Here is a 16,906-nt window from a genome sequence, read left to right as displayed (position 1 = left end):
CCAGAGTGAATAATACTGGAGAACACAGGGCTTTCTCTGGATCACTGTGCTATTACACTGAGCTACTATTAGGAGGCATCATACACTCAATGCTTCCAGGAAAACAGGAGCTCCTGGACATGCTCAGGAATGGCTGTACCTGTGTTTACTCAGCAGGCACTGCCTTTGCAGTGAGAATGGGCACCAGAGTAGTGCCTTCCATGGCAGGCAGAGGAAATAAATCTGTCCAACCAGTCTAAAAAGCTGGAGGGCACCCCCGCAGCATGGCAGGGACAGCAGCAATCTATCTATGCTACCAGAATCATGAGCTCCCTCAATACCAGCTGGTGGATTCTGAGCATCCATAAATTTGTCAGATCTCTTTACTGCACAGATAAATTGGTCTTCAGAGCTACTAAAGCTGAAGAGCTATACTAGAATAAACAGGACAATCTGCAACAAGCCATATCCCCAATCCCTTTCAAAGGCTGAGCATTTACAAGCCACACCTGCTGCTGGGAAAAGGCCTGTCACTTCCTGCTGTCCCTCTGTGTAAAGAAGTACACTCTTACACACTCATTCATGACAGAGAACAACACTGAAACCACAGGAAATGAAACAGGGCTGTATTCTGAAAGATTGAGCACTACAGTCCATTCTCCTTCCTCCATCCTGGAGAACAAGACACAGAAAGGACCTGCCTGAGACAACCTCAAAGGTGGACACCAGCAGCTCCACAAACTACAGGAACTACTACAGTCAGAGCCCCAATGGCTGTCAACCCTTCTTGGCCCAAGGAGGATAGTTTATACACACCACAAAGGAGAGGAGAGAAAAAACCCCAATGCTAAAACTGTACACACTGTAGTTTTATTAAAGACAAACTATCACATTATGTTTGTACAGAAACCTGGAATCTGAGGAATATTGGGGCTCTCACTAGACTCCATGAGAGAGGACTGTGAGCTGCATACCTGGGAAGATGTTCCACCCAGGAACTTGGTTTTCAAGTGCTGCTAATGTAAACCTGGTCTCCAGGATATACGACGTGTCATCTTAGCACAAAGTAATCAAGGTAATGTCAGTACACTGTGCAAAGCCCTGAAGTTTTGCTCGAGAGATGCAAAAGGAATGAGCACCTTTGTAAAAATGGATTCTGCATGTCAAAAAGGCTGTGAGCATGTTTGATGGATGGATGTGTTTGTTGCATTTTCAGAATAGGCCTTATAACCCTGAACCAAGGTTGATCACCATCACAAACACTGACTTAGACCAGATTTGTACTTCCTATTTCCCAAGCCACCACATCACAGATAAGGAAAGAGGAGCAAAAACCCCTTTTGCTTCCAAGAGACAATGCACTAGTGCCCTGAGACCAAGCAAGGCAAGCCAAAAGCCTACTGCCCACACAGCTGGGAAGACTGGCAAGGACCGCTATTGATGACCATGGACTAATTCCAGCTAAGTGTATTTTTTGGTTCTTGGCACGCTATTCTAGCTACAAGCTAGAGACAATTGGCTCAGGCAGATCAGTGCTGAAGATATTTCCACAAGTTCTGGCAGGTGAGCCCTGCAGTCTGCAGAACTCTGCTGATCACTGGGGGATCTGACCACACCTCAAGGGGAAACTCCTTGTGTGCTACAGGATCTCGTGAGCTCAGGGATGGCCACCTCAGCTCTCAGCAAGCGCCTGAGCTCCGCATGCCTGAGTCATGGCTGATGCTGCAGACTGGGCCACACAACCAGCACTATGCAAAGCACCAAGCACAGCAACAGGAGATTATTCATCCTATGGTGCATCAGCACCAGCCTTGATGGTGAGCCAAGCTGCCCTCTGTATAATTAGCACAACAGGCCAGATGCCCCTCTGCACCACAGCATGTGCTAGAGCCATCCCACAGCAACCCACAGCGTGTGCTCTGTACCAAACCCAAGAATCCAAGTCCTTGGGGCACCTCATCTAACTCCAGAGTTAGTGCCAAGCCCTCTACATGGGGAAGCCATCAGTTCACAACAAACCCACCTTTTGGAAAGGTTTCCCCCTGGGCACTGCATCACTCCAGAAAGGAAACAAAAGTCCTACCTAAAGCTGAGAGCTGCAGCACGATGGCACCTGTGGCAGGAGCAGCATCTTGCCAGCATTTCTGGCCTCCAAGAGCTGCCCTACCCAAACACCAGCCACAGCAAGGAAGCTAAAACCCTGTTATATGTGGGCCTGACAAATGCACAACCAGGTCTGCCTCGAGGGAAAGGTGATCTCACTGCCTTGGAATGTACTCCAGCCATGGAAAATGGAGAACTTATCCCTGCTGAGGAGAGGTGCACCAATTTAAAAAAAAAAAAAAAAGATCTGCACCAATTTTTCCATTATGAGCTGGAAACTTCTGGACTCTTAGATTATGAGTTTTAGCAAAATATAACACAAGAAAAATACAATTCCGAATTCCAGAGGCTTCCTGATATATTCCTGAAACCAATGATTCACTGTTGTGATATACAAGATAGACTGCACTTGGAAGGGGGAAAAAAAAGCAGCACCTTTTAAAGATTTATCTAAGGGGCTTATTAATATTTAACAGGGCACCAATGCGGCAGAGCTTAGAGAGAACAAGGAAGATAATCCAGTTTCTTGTAGGACTCGGCTGAGGCAATTTTAAGTTTAACACAGGGAGGGATAAGGGAAGCAGTTCCAAGTGCCACATAAGGGGCTGGTCAGGAGAAATGAAACAGAACATGAATGCTTGGGCAAGAAGGAGGCTGAGCAAGCAGTAAAGTACATTTAGTGGCAATAATACTTGCTAAAACAAAAGCTTTTCAAAATGGAGCAGGCAGCTGCCATAAAGCAGCTCATGTTTCCAGGTGACACTACATTTCTTGGATGCTCCTGCAGCACAGGAAGGAGCCTGTCCTTTAGCAGGAGTCACCTGTGTCCATGTGGACATTGCTCTGGCTACAAGCATTACTGCTGTTCTACCTGCTCCAGGCATTCCTGTTCCACAGGTGCTTTGTTCCTCAGGGGTGCTACATTGTGTTCCCACATACACACCCAGGGTTCAAAAGCAAGTATTTGCAACGGTCAGAATAGGGTTAAAACCCCAAATCTCCCAATTTCCGAAGTGCTGCACTAATTTAGAGAGTACATAAAGGGGCTGGGGTAGATCTCACTGTTCCTCCTGACTAGAATCCAGCTCACCTGGTCCCTCCAGGTCCACTTCAGAGCTCCTCTCCATCCTAGTCCATTCTCCACCAGGCTCTCCCAGCCCAGCAAAAATTCTTCTCAGTTCCCCAGATGGGCTTATGGAGTGAGCTAGAAAAGTCTTGTGGGCTGCCAGCCATTTCTCAGGCTCACTTTCCCTGAACAGCTTTCACAGCTGCTGGTACCAACACTAACATGAATCCTGGATGGAAAACACATGTTCCAAGCTTGTCCCACTGCATGCTGCATCCAGGAGAACAATTTGAACAGAAGGCTCACTGTGGCTTGTGCTTTCACTTATTACTTTGGACACCACTGCAGTGTCCTTTAAGATAAGCAGCCTTTTAAGATAAGGCTGGCTCCATGTGCTTCCTTCTCCAGGGCACACGTGAGTGACTCAGCCAGAGCTCTGTGCATATCAGACCCTCAAGATGAAATCTCAGGCTTATGTCTGACATTAGTCAGGGAAGTAGAAATAAAGCCTGATGAAAATCAGGCAGGAGATAAGTTTAAAATATGATCAAAATCAAAACCAGGGCAAGGTGTGTTCATGTTAGACTCCTCAAAGGTCAAAGGTGTCAGCTTCGAGTTCCTGGCAGTCAGCACTGAGGCAAGAGCATGGCCAGTAAAAGGAGGAGGAGAGACCCCTTTCCATGAGAGCCAGTGTTGTCACACACTGCACTAACACCTCCAAGGAGGGGACACCACGGTGTAAAGCCACGTGAAAGCCCAGAGCCCAGCAAGCAGAGACAAGCACCTTCAGATGGGATTGGGGAGCTCACAACCCCTTCCCAGAGAGCTGCTGACAAGTCATCACCATAGGCATCTACAGGAGCAGTGGGACATCCATGCTCTGCCTCCACACCAGGCTCCAGGACATCCTGCACACCAAAGCAGCTGATAGTCTTTGAGAAGGCTCCACAGTCACCTCAAGGTTTGTTCTTTGCAAAGATTAATTGGACAGACATGACCAAACACACTTGAGAACGCAAGCTGAAAGATTTAATATAGTTATTTCTGCCAAGGCTTATACATCACACTGGAAGAAGCCTTCCTCCCCCCAGAAATGGATTTGGCACTTCAGTCTGAATGTACAGGCATCAACTCAAAAATCTAACTGATGGAAACAAGTTAATGTCTTTTAGGGTAATACTATAAAGTCTGACTTTGACATTTTATCATTGTAAATATCTGCCTCTTTGATTTAAATAGAATTACTATGCCACTTCTTAAGGTCTCTCACTGCCTTGTTCAAAATCTAGCCATCATTTCAGTTTGTGGGCTTCAGAGACAAAATAATCTAAAGAATCAACAGCTTGAATGCATACCAAAATCACACCAGGTATATTAAGAACAGAGTTCCATTCTCAGCACAGCCTTCAGTGAAAATAGACTTTCCTTCGCACATACAGGGTATGTAAAAAAAAGGAACTTTATAAAGAAATTGAGCTGCTTTTTCCAAGAAAAATCAATCATATCTTTTTCCCCAAACCAGAAAGAGTCTTGCAGAAGATCATACAGTGGAATCATTACACTGAAGCTGCTGAGATAAGCTTTATGATAAGCGTTATCTTTTTGAGAAACTGATCCAAACCTCACTTATTTTGAGTTAATTGCGTGTTATTTGTTACGGCTGTTATTGTTCCCCCCACAGCTGCAGGCATTCTTCTCTCAAACACACTCAACATGCATACTCATGATTAATGTTATTTTTAACATTTCTGGACAGCACTCAAAAATATACAACCCACTCAGACTGGCTTAGCATGTGCTCCTCTGAGCCAGGCTGCCCTTGTCCCACCGAGCTGATACAGTAGTGCAGGTGTATCCCAGACATCAGTAATCCAAGAGGTTTGCTTTCAGTTCTTATGGATATTTACATACACACCCCAAAAGCATTCTTTAGCCCATGACTGGCCTCTAGTTTCAGAGGTTCAGCTTTCCAGAAGTTAATATTAATTCAATTCTATACACTTCTCTAGGAGGTACCAATGTGAAAAGCTGTATTAATTTTACTACAGCTTCTAGTTACCCAATTTCTAAAAGAAGTATTCACAATGCAGGAAGCTTTTATTGCCCTAGACACGTCCATCTTGTGCAAGAAGGATCAGAGAGCTGTTTAAATGCAGCCTCAGGACACAATGCAAAACAAAGACTTTGGAGCCTCCACGTAACCTGGAACAAAGCTACACTGCTTAAATGACTGATGTTGACCGGACAGGGTTAAACAACAGCTTTACACAGATCGTAAAACACGAGCTAATTTTAACTTCATTCTTTGCCTCCCCACAATTGCCAGAAAAACTTTTTAAAAAGCCAACTTTGCAGCTGAAGAGACAGCCTGGAACAGAATGCAGCTTTTGGAGAGACAGCAGAAAACTGCAGCCCTCGCATCACATGTGAGCACCCGCAGATACCAGAGCCTCTGCACATAACTTCAGACACCGCATCTCATCCTGAACAGCCTTTGAAACAGGGAAGGAAGAAACAGCAGCTCTCTAATGAGGGCAGCAAGTCCTAATAATGTACACGGGAAGAGACGTACAAAGAAATTTCCAGTTCAATTTGATTTATTACTAAAGTGACATATTTCAGAAGGAAAAAAAAACCAAAACAACTGACAAATCTCATCAGTACAGGCAAGGAAAGAGCGTGTTGCAATTATTGTGTTGCAGTCAGTGCTGTGTGGGTGACGACAGCAATACTGAAATATGCTTAGGAAAGAGGAAAGGAAGCAAGAAAGACTAACTGTGCCCCTTAAGCCCTGCTTGTTAGGCCAGATTACGTGACACAGGGATGTTCTTTAGTTCAAAGGTTCCTGAGAAGGTTGTGAAATCTCCTTTGACAGCTTCTAGAAACAAAAATACACAAATACCCCACTGCCCCAGTTTCTCAACACATTGGAAGCCTTTACATAATGTATTGACACCAAGAATTCCAGCTGCTTCATGTACAACTCATACTGAAAATATGAAAAAGCACTGATGAATGTAGAAGCCTCTGCTCTCCTAGGTTTAAAAATAAATTAAAATAAAATACCAGTTTCCAGGCATTTCCTACTAGTATTATCCACACCAATCCCCAGGACTCACCCTTCCTACCATCGCACATCTTTGTTCCAGTACAACTCTTTCACAAAGCAGCCTTGTAAAATATTTCTTTCTTCAGAATCCTATACACACTGATCAGAAGTACAGTAGAACTTTATTCTTTGAATGAGGAAGAACACCCAGACCCAGTATTTGGAGATCTGTTTATAAAACTTACTTTGTCTTTTTATTTAACCTGTCTTCGTACCTAAGCAGGGCACCAGTTTCAGGTTACTGAAGGAGAAATGTTAGGATGGAACAGGTTTCCTGGGGACACTATTTGTGCAGCATTTGTTCCACAGTAAGACAACCTCAGAAACAAGATTTAGAACATTCCAAAAGGATTTGCTAATAGTTTAAAAAAAACTATGGAAAAATTAACCTGCTGTCCCATGGCTTTACTCTTGATAGCTATTAGAACAGTCTTAGTGCTCTTCCTGCTGCTCCTACACCTCTCCAGAGGCAGCTGGACACATGCTTTACCTCTGAGGCAGCAGTGAGTATACCCATCAATTTTGAGGCCAAGAGGACAAACTACAAAACTCAGAGGGCATTTTCATTAAAAAATACCAGCAATTAGGACATGTAAGACTTTAACCAAATTGCCTAAGAGGATATTGGTGTAAAAAATACCCTGTTGTCACCTTGAAACTAGAAGCACTGGAAAAGCATTCTCACCTGAGCTGTAATCTTTCAGTCGCAGGTCCTTCACAGGTGTCCCATCAGGCCCTCGGAAAGCATTGAGGATCTACAGGAAAAACAAGATCCACTTCATCTCCAAAATCAAACCTCCAAACCCAAGGTACTTGCCAATGCACATTTCTGTCTCTCCAAGAGTTCTGTTCTTTCTAGGTTAAGGCTGTTACAAACTGACACATTTTCCAGCAGTACCTGAGAATTAAGTTCCAGCAGTACCTGAGAATTGCTACCAAGTTTTCAAAGTATTTTTGGGTTTTGTTTGAAGAAGTGAGCACCATTTACACCACAATTCAACTGTTCAAAGGTTTATTACACTGCTTTCAGCCAGACTCAGATCAGATCCTTATTTAAGGTCAAAGATGTCCTACTGCCTTTAAGAAAATCAAAGTACAAGGGCAAATGTTCTGGGTCTTATCATCCTCTGAAGGACAAAGTTCCTCCCCTGAGTTCTCCTTTATCAAGCCTCAGAAGATGATCACCACATCTAAGCCTAGCAAAAACTGCAGCATGTGGGGGTTCTCATGCCTGGAACCTTCACCAAATAAACAAAAACCCCCAAAACTGAAGTCCTAATTCATAGGAAATGGAGCTACTCTCACCATGTAGCCTACATCATTTTATGTTTTTCTTACTAAAACCAGCAGCAACAGCAGATATCTTTTCCATCTTTGTAAGATCTCATTTAAGCAATTTCAAGTAACTAAGAACAAACAAGTTCACTTAGACACTACTTGTCTTCTAAGCCCAAAATAGTAGTAACAATATTTGGTATATATAAAGCAGTGATGAAGTAAGGCATGTTGCAGAGTCTGGAGTCAAGGCTTCTAGCTATCAACACCCCACATGCAACCACAGGAAAACTCATCACTTCCAGAAGCCCCAAAAACCCAGAATAATCAGATAACAGGTAACATTGCAGTGACTTCTAAATCTGGATTTTCCCCTGGGGAAATGACAGACCATCTGATATGCCTTAACCAGACTTCAAAGTGGTACTTTAGAAACCCTCAACAGAAGTTTCTGGATGAGAAACATCCCACTTACATCATCCTTTGTGGCAGTTTCAGGCACTCCTCCGAGCCGAATGAGCTTGCTTGGCTTCACATACTTGGGGCAGGTCCGGTAATCTTGGTCCTTGAGTTCACACAATCAAGATGGTTTTACAAATGAGAGATGCTAGCTCACAAGATACACAAGCAGTAGCAAAATAAAGCAGGGGAAAATTCAAAGGCAAAGGCCATAAGCAGCCTCACTCAAAGCTTTAACCCCTGTTAGACATTCAGTGAGCTCTGGAGGAGCTCTTCACATGCTCACTGAGCTGTATAGGAAGATCTAGCTCCAGGAAAATAAAATGGGCAGATCATCTCTCTGCTTTCCAGCAGTGGGAGATTCAAATTCAATAGTAGTTATTCAAATTCAATAGAAGTTATTAACTCAGTAGTTACCACTACCTTCAGGTTTCTAAGACAACTCTGAAGGAAAACAAAGTACATATGAGATAGTAGCTCACAGGCCCACCCAAGGCAGGAGCTTCTCTCTGGTACTGCTCATAAGCAACATCCAGGGCAAACCAACAAAATATATTTATCTATAACCATTTCCCCCAACACTCTCTGTCTGGCCATTTTCAACCTGGGGACTTTATGAACCAAATCTGATTCTACATATTTAGCAACTCTCACTTGCTAAACTGCACTTCTCTTGGGAAGCGTTTCTGAGACAGAAAGGGTGCCCATTAAATAACCTGGAGCAGAGAATGATCTCAGAGAAGGATGGTGAATTAGACTAGAATTGAAGTGATGGGATATGGACGAAGACTCCTTCCCAACTCCTTCCATTCTTTGGCCAACACACATTTAACAGAGACATCAATTGACAAAAACACCTACCTGAAGGTTCTTATAGGGCCTAGAATCTTTGCTGGGTTTTCCTTCTGCAAAGGACTTGCCATGTTCATAATCAAACATTTGATGCCCCGGCAGCCGGTGATCCACATCCCGATATTCCATGTTCCTGTAGTCTGTATCTTGCCTCCCAAGGAAATCCAGGTCACCTTCACCCTTTAACCCAAGATCAGAATCGGATCTTTGCTGCTCCCCCCCAGAAAGCTGCTGCTGTTGCTGCTTGTTAGCAAAGGTCTGAGGTTGCTCCTCTTGGTCCTGAAGCGTAGGAAGAGGTCCACGGCTATTTTGGAAATTGTGTGAAGCGTCATCTTCAAGACTCAGTCCCAGTGATTCCTCTTCTCTGGCTGGTGCTTCCGAGTGTTGGAATTCTCCTTTTTGGTTACCAAAGGGACTTCTATCTAGACTAAGTGCAGACTCATCTCTTTTGCTGGTGCTTAAACCAGAGCCCTCTCTTTCTGCTAAAGGTACAGTAGATTGGTTGTGTCTAAAATCTACAAGGCTTTGATCCACAGGAGGCATTTCCCTATCTGAAAAGTCCATGGGAGGAGCCACATCTCTGCTCCTAAAATCCTGATCAGATCGGGATCTGTGCCTATTTCTGAAGTCTGACGATGGTGCGTTCCTGTTTCTGAAGTCCAGATCAGAGGTGCCCACGCCCCTGAAGTCCAAATCAGGTACATCCCTATTTCTGAAGTCTGAATAGGAACGTTCTCTGCCCCTGTAGTCTAACTCAGACATGTCTCTTGCCCTAAAGTCTGAATGAGGCCCATCTCGACCTCTGAAGTCGAAATCATAAGACCCCCTTCCCCTGAAGTCTGATGGAGGTTCCTCCCTGCCCCTGTAATCCATATTGTGTGCTTCCCTATCCCTGTAATTCATACGGAACGTGTCCCTGTTCCTGTAGTCCCCTGAGGGAACATCCCCAGCCCTGAAGTCCATGGGGGGCCCTTCTCTCTCCTGGAAGTCTCCAGAGTACATATCCCTGCCCCTGTACTCAGAAGGAGGCGGCTCCCTACCTCTGAAATCCATCTGAGACTCATCTCTGCCCTGGAAGTCAGATGGTGGGAAATCCCTGCCCCTGAAATCGTGGTGCCCATCCCCACCTCTGAAGTCACTACGTGGTCCATCTCTAGCTCCATAGCTGAAAGAAGGTTCCTCTCTGTTGGCAAACTGAGGATTGAGGAGGCCTGAGAGTGCCTGGATATCAAAAGGAAGTGATTTTCTGCCAGAGAAGTTGCCAGAGTGTCTTTCTTGACCAAGACTATCAAGGGAAGGAGGATATTCCCTGTTCCACCCGGGAGCAAACCTTTCTTCTTGGCTCCCACTGTAGAAATAAAGACAGTATTATTCATAACGTGCTTAAGAGTCTGAAATCTACACAGCAGCACATTCTTCTCTAAACTTTTATAGAGCTGTGTAACAGTCTAAGATCCGCAGAAGATATTGATGTTTGGCAGTTTAAGATGAGGCAGCATACGACAGATGTGAGAAAGTAAACTGGGGTGCTCCCATTTCAGCACAATTTCCAGAAGCACTCAACAGAGAATACCTGCAACATTAATGGGTTAATGATGGTAGCAATCCACATAGTCCTGCACTGCACACAGCTCTGCAGCTGTCTGAGGTGCCAGCAGCTGGTGTGTTGGTTCATTAGCATCACCAGCACACGCCTGTGAGGAGCCCAGGAGCTTAAGCTCTCTGGGCAGTATGGAAACAGCTAAATTAACACATCATCCTGAGGCACATGAAAGCAGAGGTTACCAAACAGGCTTTTCTGACATGCTACAAAGACTCATTTATGCTTCCTTGTGCTAGAGTCCAAACTGGCAAATTCTGAAAGCCATCAGTTCACTGAGAGTGCCTCACAGGACTATGCCAACAATCAACATCCAAAATACCCCTGTGCTCGTGCCTCAGACTGTCTTACACCAAGTTCACAAGACTATAGCTATGAGCTCTCCCAATATCTCCATAAAAACACTCAGGAAGAATTTTCCTCTTAAAGCAGTTGTTCAAAATCCAATGGGGCTTTTTTTTTTGTGAGCTGGAACTATCTGATTTTTCACCTAAACAAGGCTCCAATACATTTTTTAAAAAACAGAATGATACAGTATCAGCACATTTTAAAATAACACCAAATGCTACCCAAAGCAGTGGACATTTCCTTAGCAACTACAGCAAGTCATGTTGTACTCCGAGTTTCACTACAGAACCACTCACCAAGATTAATCAAAGCATACACAGATTTCCTAAGGCACACGGTCCATTTCACCACCATGCAGAATAGCAATTAAAACTTGGATCAAGGTTAGCATTCCCCACCCAATACATTAAAGTATGATGCCAATAAAATCCACGTCAAAATTATTAGAACAGCACAACTGATATAATCACAAGACACAATCCCTCCCTCATCAACACTGTTACTACATGTTCTGGAGGACATTGATTTTTATCAGCTTTCTCAACACATTACAGTAGACAATTATTTGAAGTATTCTTAGAGCAGAAACCTAAGGCATGCCATGAGCAGTTCCTTTATCACACTGATTTTCAAGGGACTGAGGTGCACACGTGAGCAAAGGATGAAAGAATGATGCACAACAGAGGAAAATTCAACATTTTGGTGGCTTCATTTTTATAGCCAGCACTCTCTTGCAAACACAGGTCCCAAGCAGCAACCAGAGGAACACAAACTAATAAAAATATTGTGCTGTGCAGGTCAGCTGCACTTGAATCTTTAGAACAGGTGCAGCGACATTCAAAAATGTCTTATGAAGGGGTATATGAGGATATAGACTTTTTGCAAGTATATATAGTGGTAGGACAAAGGGCAATTGGCTTAAACTGAAAGAGAGTGGGTTTAGATTGGATACCAGGAGTAAATTCTTCCCTGTCAGGATGGTGAGGCCCTGGCAGAGATTGCCCAGTGAAGGATGCCCCATCTCTGGAAGGGCTCAAGGCCAGGTTGGACAGCCTTGGAGCAGCCTGGGATAGTGGAAGGTGTCCCTGCCCACACCAGGGATTTGGAACAAGATGGTCTTTAAGGACCCTTCCAATCAAACCATTCTGTGATTCTATGATATATGGACTTATTAACCTCATGGAAAGAATTAAACTCTCTATGTTTTAATAAAATTGTGTGTGCAATCAATGTGCCAGTATTTCTGAACTAATTTTCTTCTCTTACAGGCGTTAACAGCACATAACACCAAAAGCCATATAGCACATCACATTAGCTCCCAACAGCTAAACTAAGTATCACTAGAAAAGGTGGTGTGGAGGACTAGAAATATTAAAAGCAGCTGTTGCTTAAAAACTAAATTTAAAACTTCACAGAAATGCAAAACCTATCAATTAACTTGTCTGTTCTTCGGCCATCACAACTAGCTCCATAGAGACCTCACAACTTCTACCAAAACAGTAAACAGTGAGTTCCCAAGGCTTATTGTATTTAAGAATGTTGCTGAAATAAACTATACATTGAAGCGCTTACCGAAAAGACCCCATTCTGTTCCCTTGTCGATGGTCTCCCCACATTTTGATCTTGTCTGGTAGGCTTCCAGAAACGGTTAATTCACTCTAACAACACCCAGACACCACAACCTGTTGAATAAAAAGCATGACGATAAGCCACAAGGCAAAGAACACACATGACACGAGAAAAAACCCTGCTGGTTAGAAGGGGTATGTGTAACATCTGATCAGGATCCACAGATATACAAGACCACACTCAGGCATGAATGAATTCAAGTGTTGCATTTCTCCACGTTCAAATTTGTACGTGCCAAATGACTCCTGAAATCAAACTGTCAATATGGTGGGCAAACAATTTGATATCTGCTTTGATTAACATAGAGCTTTCCAACATACTGTGCTGTCTGACACTATTCAGGGTGCAGCTAGAAATGTGAGAACGCCGCCATCTATAAACAACAAGGACCGCTGCCGAACAACAGTTTGCAATTAATGTTTAATCCAAACTATTTTTGCCAAAAGCTCTTTGCTGTTCAAGGAAACGATCACCACTCTTGGTCTACCATGGATACTCTGCCCTCAGAAGTATGTAGACAACAGAGGAGGTTTTGCCAATAAATCATGACAGGCACTGTTTTCCAACGCTGCCCTCATCAAGCAGAGTGACGCAAGTAACACTTGCCTCAACAGAAATCTAAAATTTCATCCACTTCCTCCCACCAGCAGAGAAGGTGAGGATTTCCTGGCGATAACCAAAGCCAGGACTTGAAACAGGAAGTACTTCCGTCTTCCCAAAAGAACAAAAAAAGGTTGCAGCAGAGCATGGAGAAAACTGAGAGAGATGGCAACCTGCTGGACTCAAACCTGCTCTGGCTAATCCAGCTGCAGTGGGGCAGCAGGGCTGCCATGCCACCAGACCAAGGCTGGGAGACCCGGAGCTTACACACTGTTCCAAAGCGGCATTATTTACCTCCAGTGGTTGAGGGGACAGAGGTCAGCACAGACAGTCACTGCCAGGCCTGGCTGGAGCAGCTCTTGTCAAAGAAAGGCACACAAAGCCCTGTTTGTTCTCCCTTCCAAAGGTCAGCGCTGCCATAGCGGAGGCAGGTCAGCAGAGCAGGTTAGGACACACCTTCCACCAGGGAGCAATTCCAGATGCTGCTGCTGGCAGATGTCTGTGCCAAGGAGCTGAGGGAGCTGCTGTGACAAGAGAGTCCATGCTCTTGCCAGGGTCCACTACCCACCAGGGAAGATGGGAGCCAGGGACAGCAGGTTCTGGCAGAAACCAAGCATGCAGAGGCTGAGGAAGGCAGCCTGTGCAACCACCACTGATCCATCCACCCCAGTGTCACTCCCAAAGAAACAGGTCCATTCCATTGGCCACTCAGTCTGCTCCCATTTTACATGGCTCTTGATAAATAACTGCCCTGGGCCCAAGGATTTCCTCCATCTTTCTAGGAGGAAAAGTTCTCTTTCTAAGAGAACCAAGACCACACCCCCTTCATGGCAAGGGCAGGCAAAGGGAGATGGTTCCTGTTGTCAGCCAGTCCTTCCATCTGAGATCTTTTGCAGCCTGCAGACCCCAAATTTCTTGCTCTTCCCTTCTGGATTTCCATCCCCCACTCCACTTCTCCTTAAGTCAACAACCTTACCAACGCTTAAAAAATAAAAATAAAATCCCTTGCCAGCTGGGAGCTGTTTAGATATAATATTCAAATTATCAGACAAGGAAAAAAATACCACTGGACAGCTACCAGGCCCGGCACAGGCCTGCTGAGCCACGCAGCAACCTCCGGGAGCGTGAGGTCATGGTTCAATAACACAGGGAGCAACAGTGACTCTGACAGCCCCCACTCAGCCTGAGCGGCTCCCCGCCTGCACCTTTGGCAAAGCACCGGGTGTAAGTTGTGCCAGCTTGTGCTTTTCTGGGTCTGCACCACGGATGACCCTCAGAAGAGAGTTATATTTAACCCAGGTCACTTCAGTGATACGCTTTACCACACAAGCCCACAAGCCAAGGTGACAGCAAACCACAGGACAGGGACAGAAGGGTCTTAGCCTGGCTTCCACTGACGCCAAGATCTCCTGAAGGTACACCCTGCTACAACTGCTCCAAAAAAAGCACACCGTGATGAGACATCGTGAGGATTCACCCTCCTGCCACGGGCAGGTATCTGCCAGCTCAGCTGCCACCTCCCAGTTCCCAGGTAAATGCTGGGAGACAGGTCAGTGTGAGGGAGGCTGTTTGCCAAAGACACCCCAGGCCAACAGCGATCGTGGCAAAAAGCCATCTATGTGCTTGGAACTGTGCATCCATCAGTTTTGTCATACTCTGGTCACAACCAAGTGTTTGAGGAGATGGAAACAGTCCAGTCACTGGCAGAGCCCAGACCAACAGCTCTCTAGGACAATAATGAGCAGTTACAATTACCCCAAACATTCAGGAGGCAGATATGCATCATCTTGCCCTACTCCTATCCCAGCTGGCTCTACCTCCTGGTGGCAAAGTCTCAGCTCCCTCAAAGATACAGAGGGCACAACTAAACAAGGAGAATCTCCTTCGTGGTTTTAGTTCCTCCAATGACTGGTGGCCACACAGCCCTCCCTGGAGAGGCTGGTGGACTCCAGATGCTCCCTGGCAATTACACCCAATGACTTCCTCAGGACCGTGCCCCTGCCCTCCCCAGTGCTTCCCCAGACAACCCTGGGGAGATTCCTGACTCCACTTCCCAATCTGCACGTGCCAAGCCTGACAGCAAACTCTTGGAGCTCTTATTCCAATTTATATCCTGCTATGGGAAAATAATGGCTTTGATCATGGGGATTGTGCAGCTGAGCCAGACTAAGCAACTGGTCTTCTTGAGGACTAAATAAAGACATCTGTCAAGGGGCCAGCACAGCCCTCAAGTGTCTCCTCACCAATTTACACCCTACTTCACACCTTTTTTCCAAATATGGGGGAGAGAAGGGTAATTGGTGACAGACTGGGTGCTATTTTCAGAAAAATACTCTGATATTCAGAGCTTCTCTCCAAACAGATTTTGCCAAGATTTGGTATTTATAGAGCATGAGGAAATCAAACACAGAACTACACACGAGAGCAGAGGAAGCAGTTTGCTGTGGAACAACTTTCTGTACTAAGTAAAGTTTTTGTAAGGCTGAAGAAAGGAAAAGGCCACTGTGAAATCTAAGTACTGCAGAAGGTACAAGAGAAACTATTCCCCAAAGCTACAGAAACTGCAAGTAGCCAAGAAAAGCAGTTACATCCAATGTTAGATAGAGATCCCTAGTTCAGAAAAATATCAAAAGCCGGTCACTGACATGTGAAAGTGAAAGGAGAGGGAACCATTTTGGCTCTCATAGGTGTCAGACTGGAGGATTTTCATTTAAAAAAGGGGGATGTGCATACTTTTCATCTGTATGATGCTTCTAAAAACACGTACTAGAGACAATTGGATGAATTCCTAACACACACCCCACCCCATTACTATCCTGACCTTGCTTGTCTCACAAGTGCGTTCCCAACCAGTGGATGTTGGGAAAGACTCTCACACCACCAACACCCTGCCAGGATAGGAAAGTGAATTTCACCTTCAGCAGCATTGCCAAAAGTAACACCACATAGCAGCAGCAGCACCAGCCTCTCGAGGTGCCAATTGTTTTTAAAAACAGAGCACGGGAGGTCACTGCCATCACTTCCAGTCGTTCCTGATCACCGCCTTACGTGGCCTCCCCAGAGCCAGACCACATCCTGCCTCCACCTAAGCCTTTACTCACAGCCCAAAATCTCATCTAGCCCATCACCTGGGATTAAATCCACTAACACACAACTCCCATCAGATCCCTCTGCATCCCAGCACGAATCCAGCCCACTTTGGTCCAGCCCTTTTACAACCACAAGCATTCCGAGACGGACACACATATGACCTGGTGCAAAAAAGGCCCTAATCTTGATCAGGGCCTCAGAACAACACTGAGATAGCCACAAACGCCACAGCTGCTGTCAGCGATACACACGTGGCAGGCCCCAACACCACCGTGTGGGATACCGTATCCTGAGCCAGGGGCCGAGCATCCCAACCCCAAAACCACATCCCACCAGGGCGTGAGGTTCTGATGGACACCGAGCCCACAGCACGCAGCTGCGGGCCCACAGCGCCAGGCCCTGCTGCCTTATCCCCGGAGAGGGCCGGCCCAGCCTCACTCTGCTCCCGAGCCGCGGGTGACCCAACACAGACACACACACACAACCCGCCCGCCTCATGGACTCCGCAGCCTCCCCTCCCCTACCCCGGGCAAGCCCACCCCGGGAGCCCCTCGGGACGCTCTTCGACCATCCCACCCCACTGAGCGAGATCCCCTTTATCCGAGGTGATCCCCTTTATCTCCCGAGAGACCCTCATCACCTACTCCTCCTCTTCCTCCTCCTGCTCCGCCGCTCCCGCCTCGCACAGGCCCCACGGCCGCCACGGCGAGAACCCGGAACTTCCGGCTCCCTCCTCCCCCTCGGGCACATAGAGGATGCTGGGAAGTGTAGTCTCTGTCTCCCCGTTCTTGCCGAC

The 16,906-nt window shown here is 45.8% G+C and overlaps 1 protein-coding gene across 3 annotated transcripts in view; it reads right to left on the bottom strand.

Moving 5' to 3' along the window:
- Nucleotides 1–16,834, bottom strand: part of RBM6 (RNA binding motif protein 6) — a 57,567-nt gene extending 40,733 nt beyond the window's left edge. For 2 of the 3 annotated variants that reach the window (XM_030956624.1, XM_030956626.1), the window contains exons 1-5: nt 16,755–16,834; nt 12,364–12,473; nt 8,853–10,191; nt 8,008–8,097; nt 6,943–7,012 (exon numbers count right to left, since the gene is read on the bottom strand). In XM_030956624.1, the coding sequence (XP_030812484.1) occupies nt 6,943–7,012; nt 8,008–8,097; nt 8,853–10,191; nt 12,364–12,407 (1,543 nt within the window). In that variant the 5' untranslated portion in view covers nt 12,408–12,473; nt 16,755–16,834. Of the gene's footprint in view, nt 1–6,942; nt 7,013–8,007; nt 8,098–8,852; nt 10,192–12,363; nt 12,474–16,750 lie in introns of all 3 variants that reach the window. The other variant, XM_030956625.1, reaches the window with a different exon arrangement.
- Nucleotides 16,835–16,906: the final 72 nt, after the last annotated feature.

This window comes from Camarhynchus parvulus, chromosome 12, assembly GCF_901933205.1.
Source record: "Camarhynchus parvulus chromosome 12, STF_HiC, whole genome shotgun sequence".
Taxonomy (NCBI): domain Eukaryota; kingdom Metazoa; phylum Chordata; class Aves; order Passeriformes; family Thraupidae; genus Camarhynchus; species Camarhynchus parvulus.
This window is presented reverse-complemented; position numbering and strand designations above follow the sequence as displayed.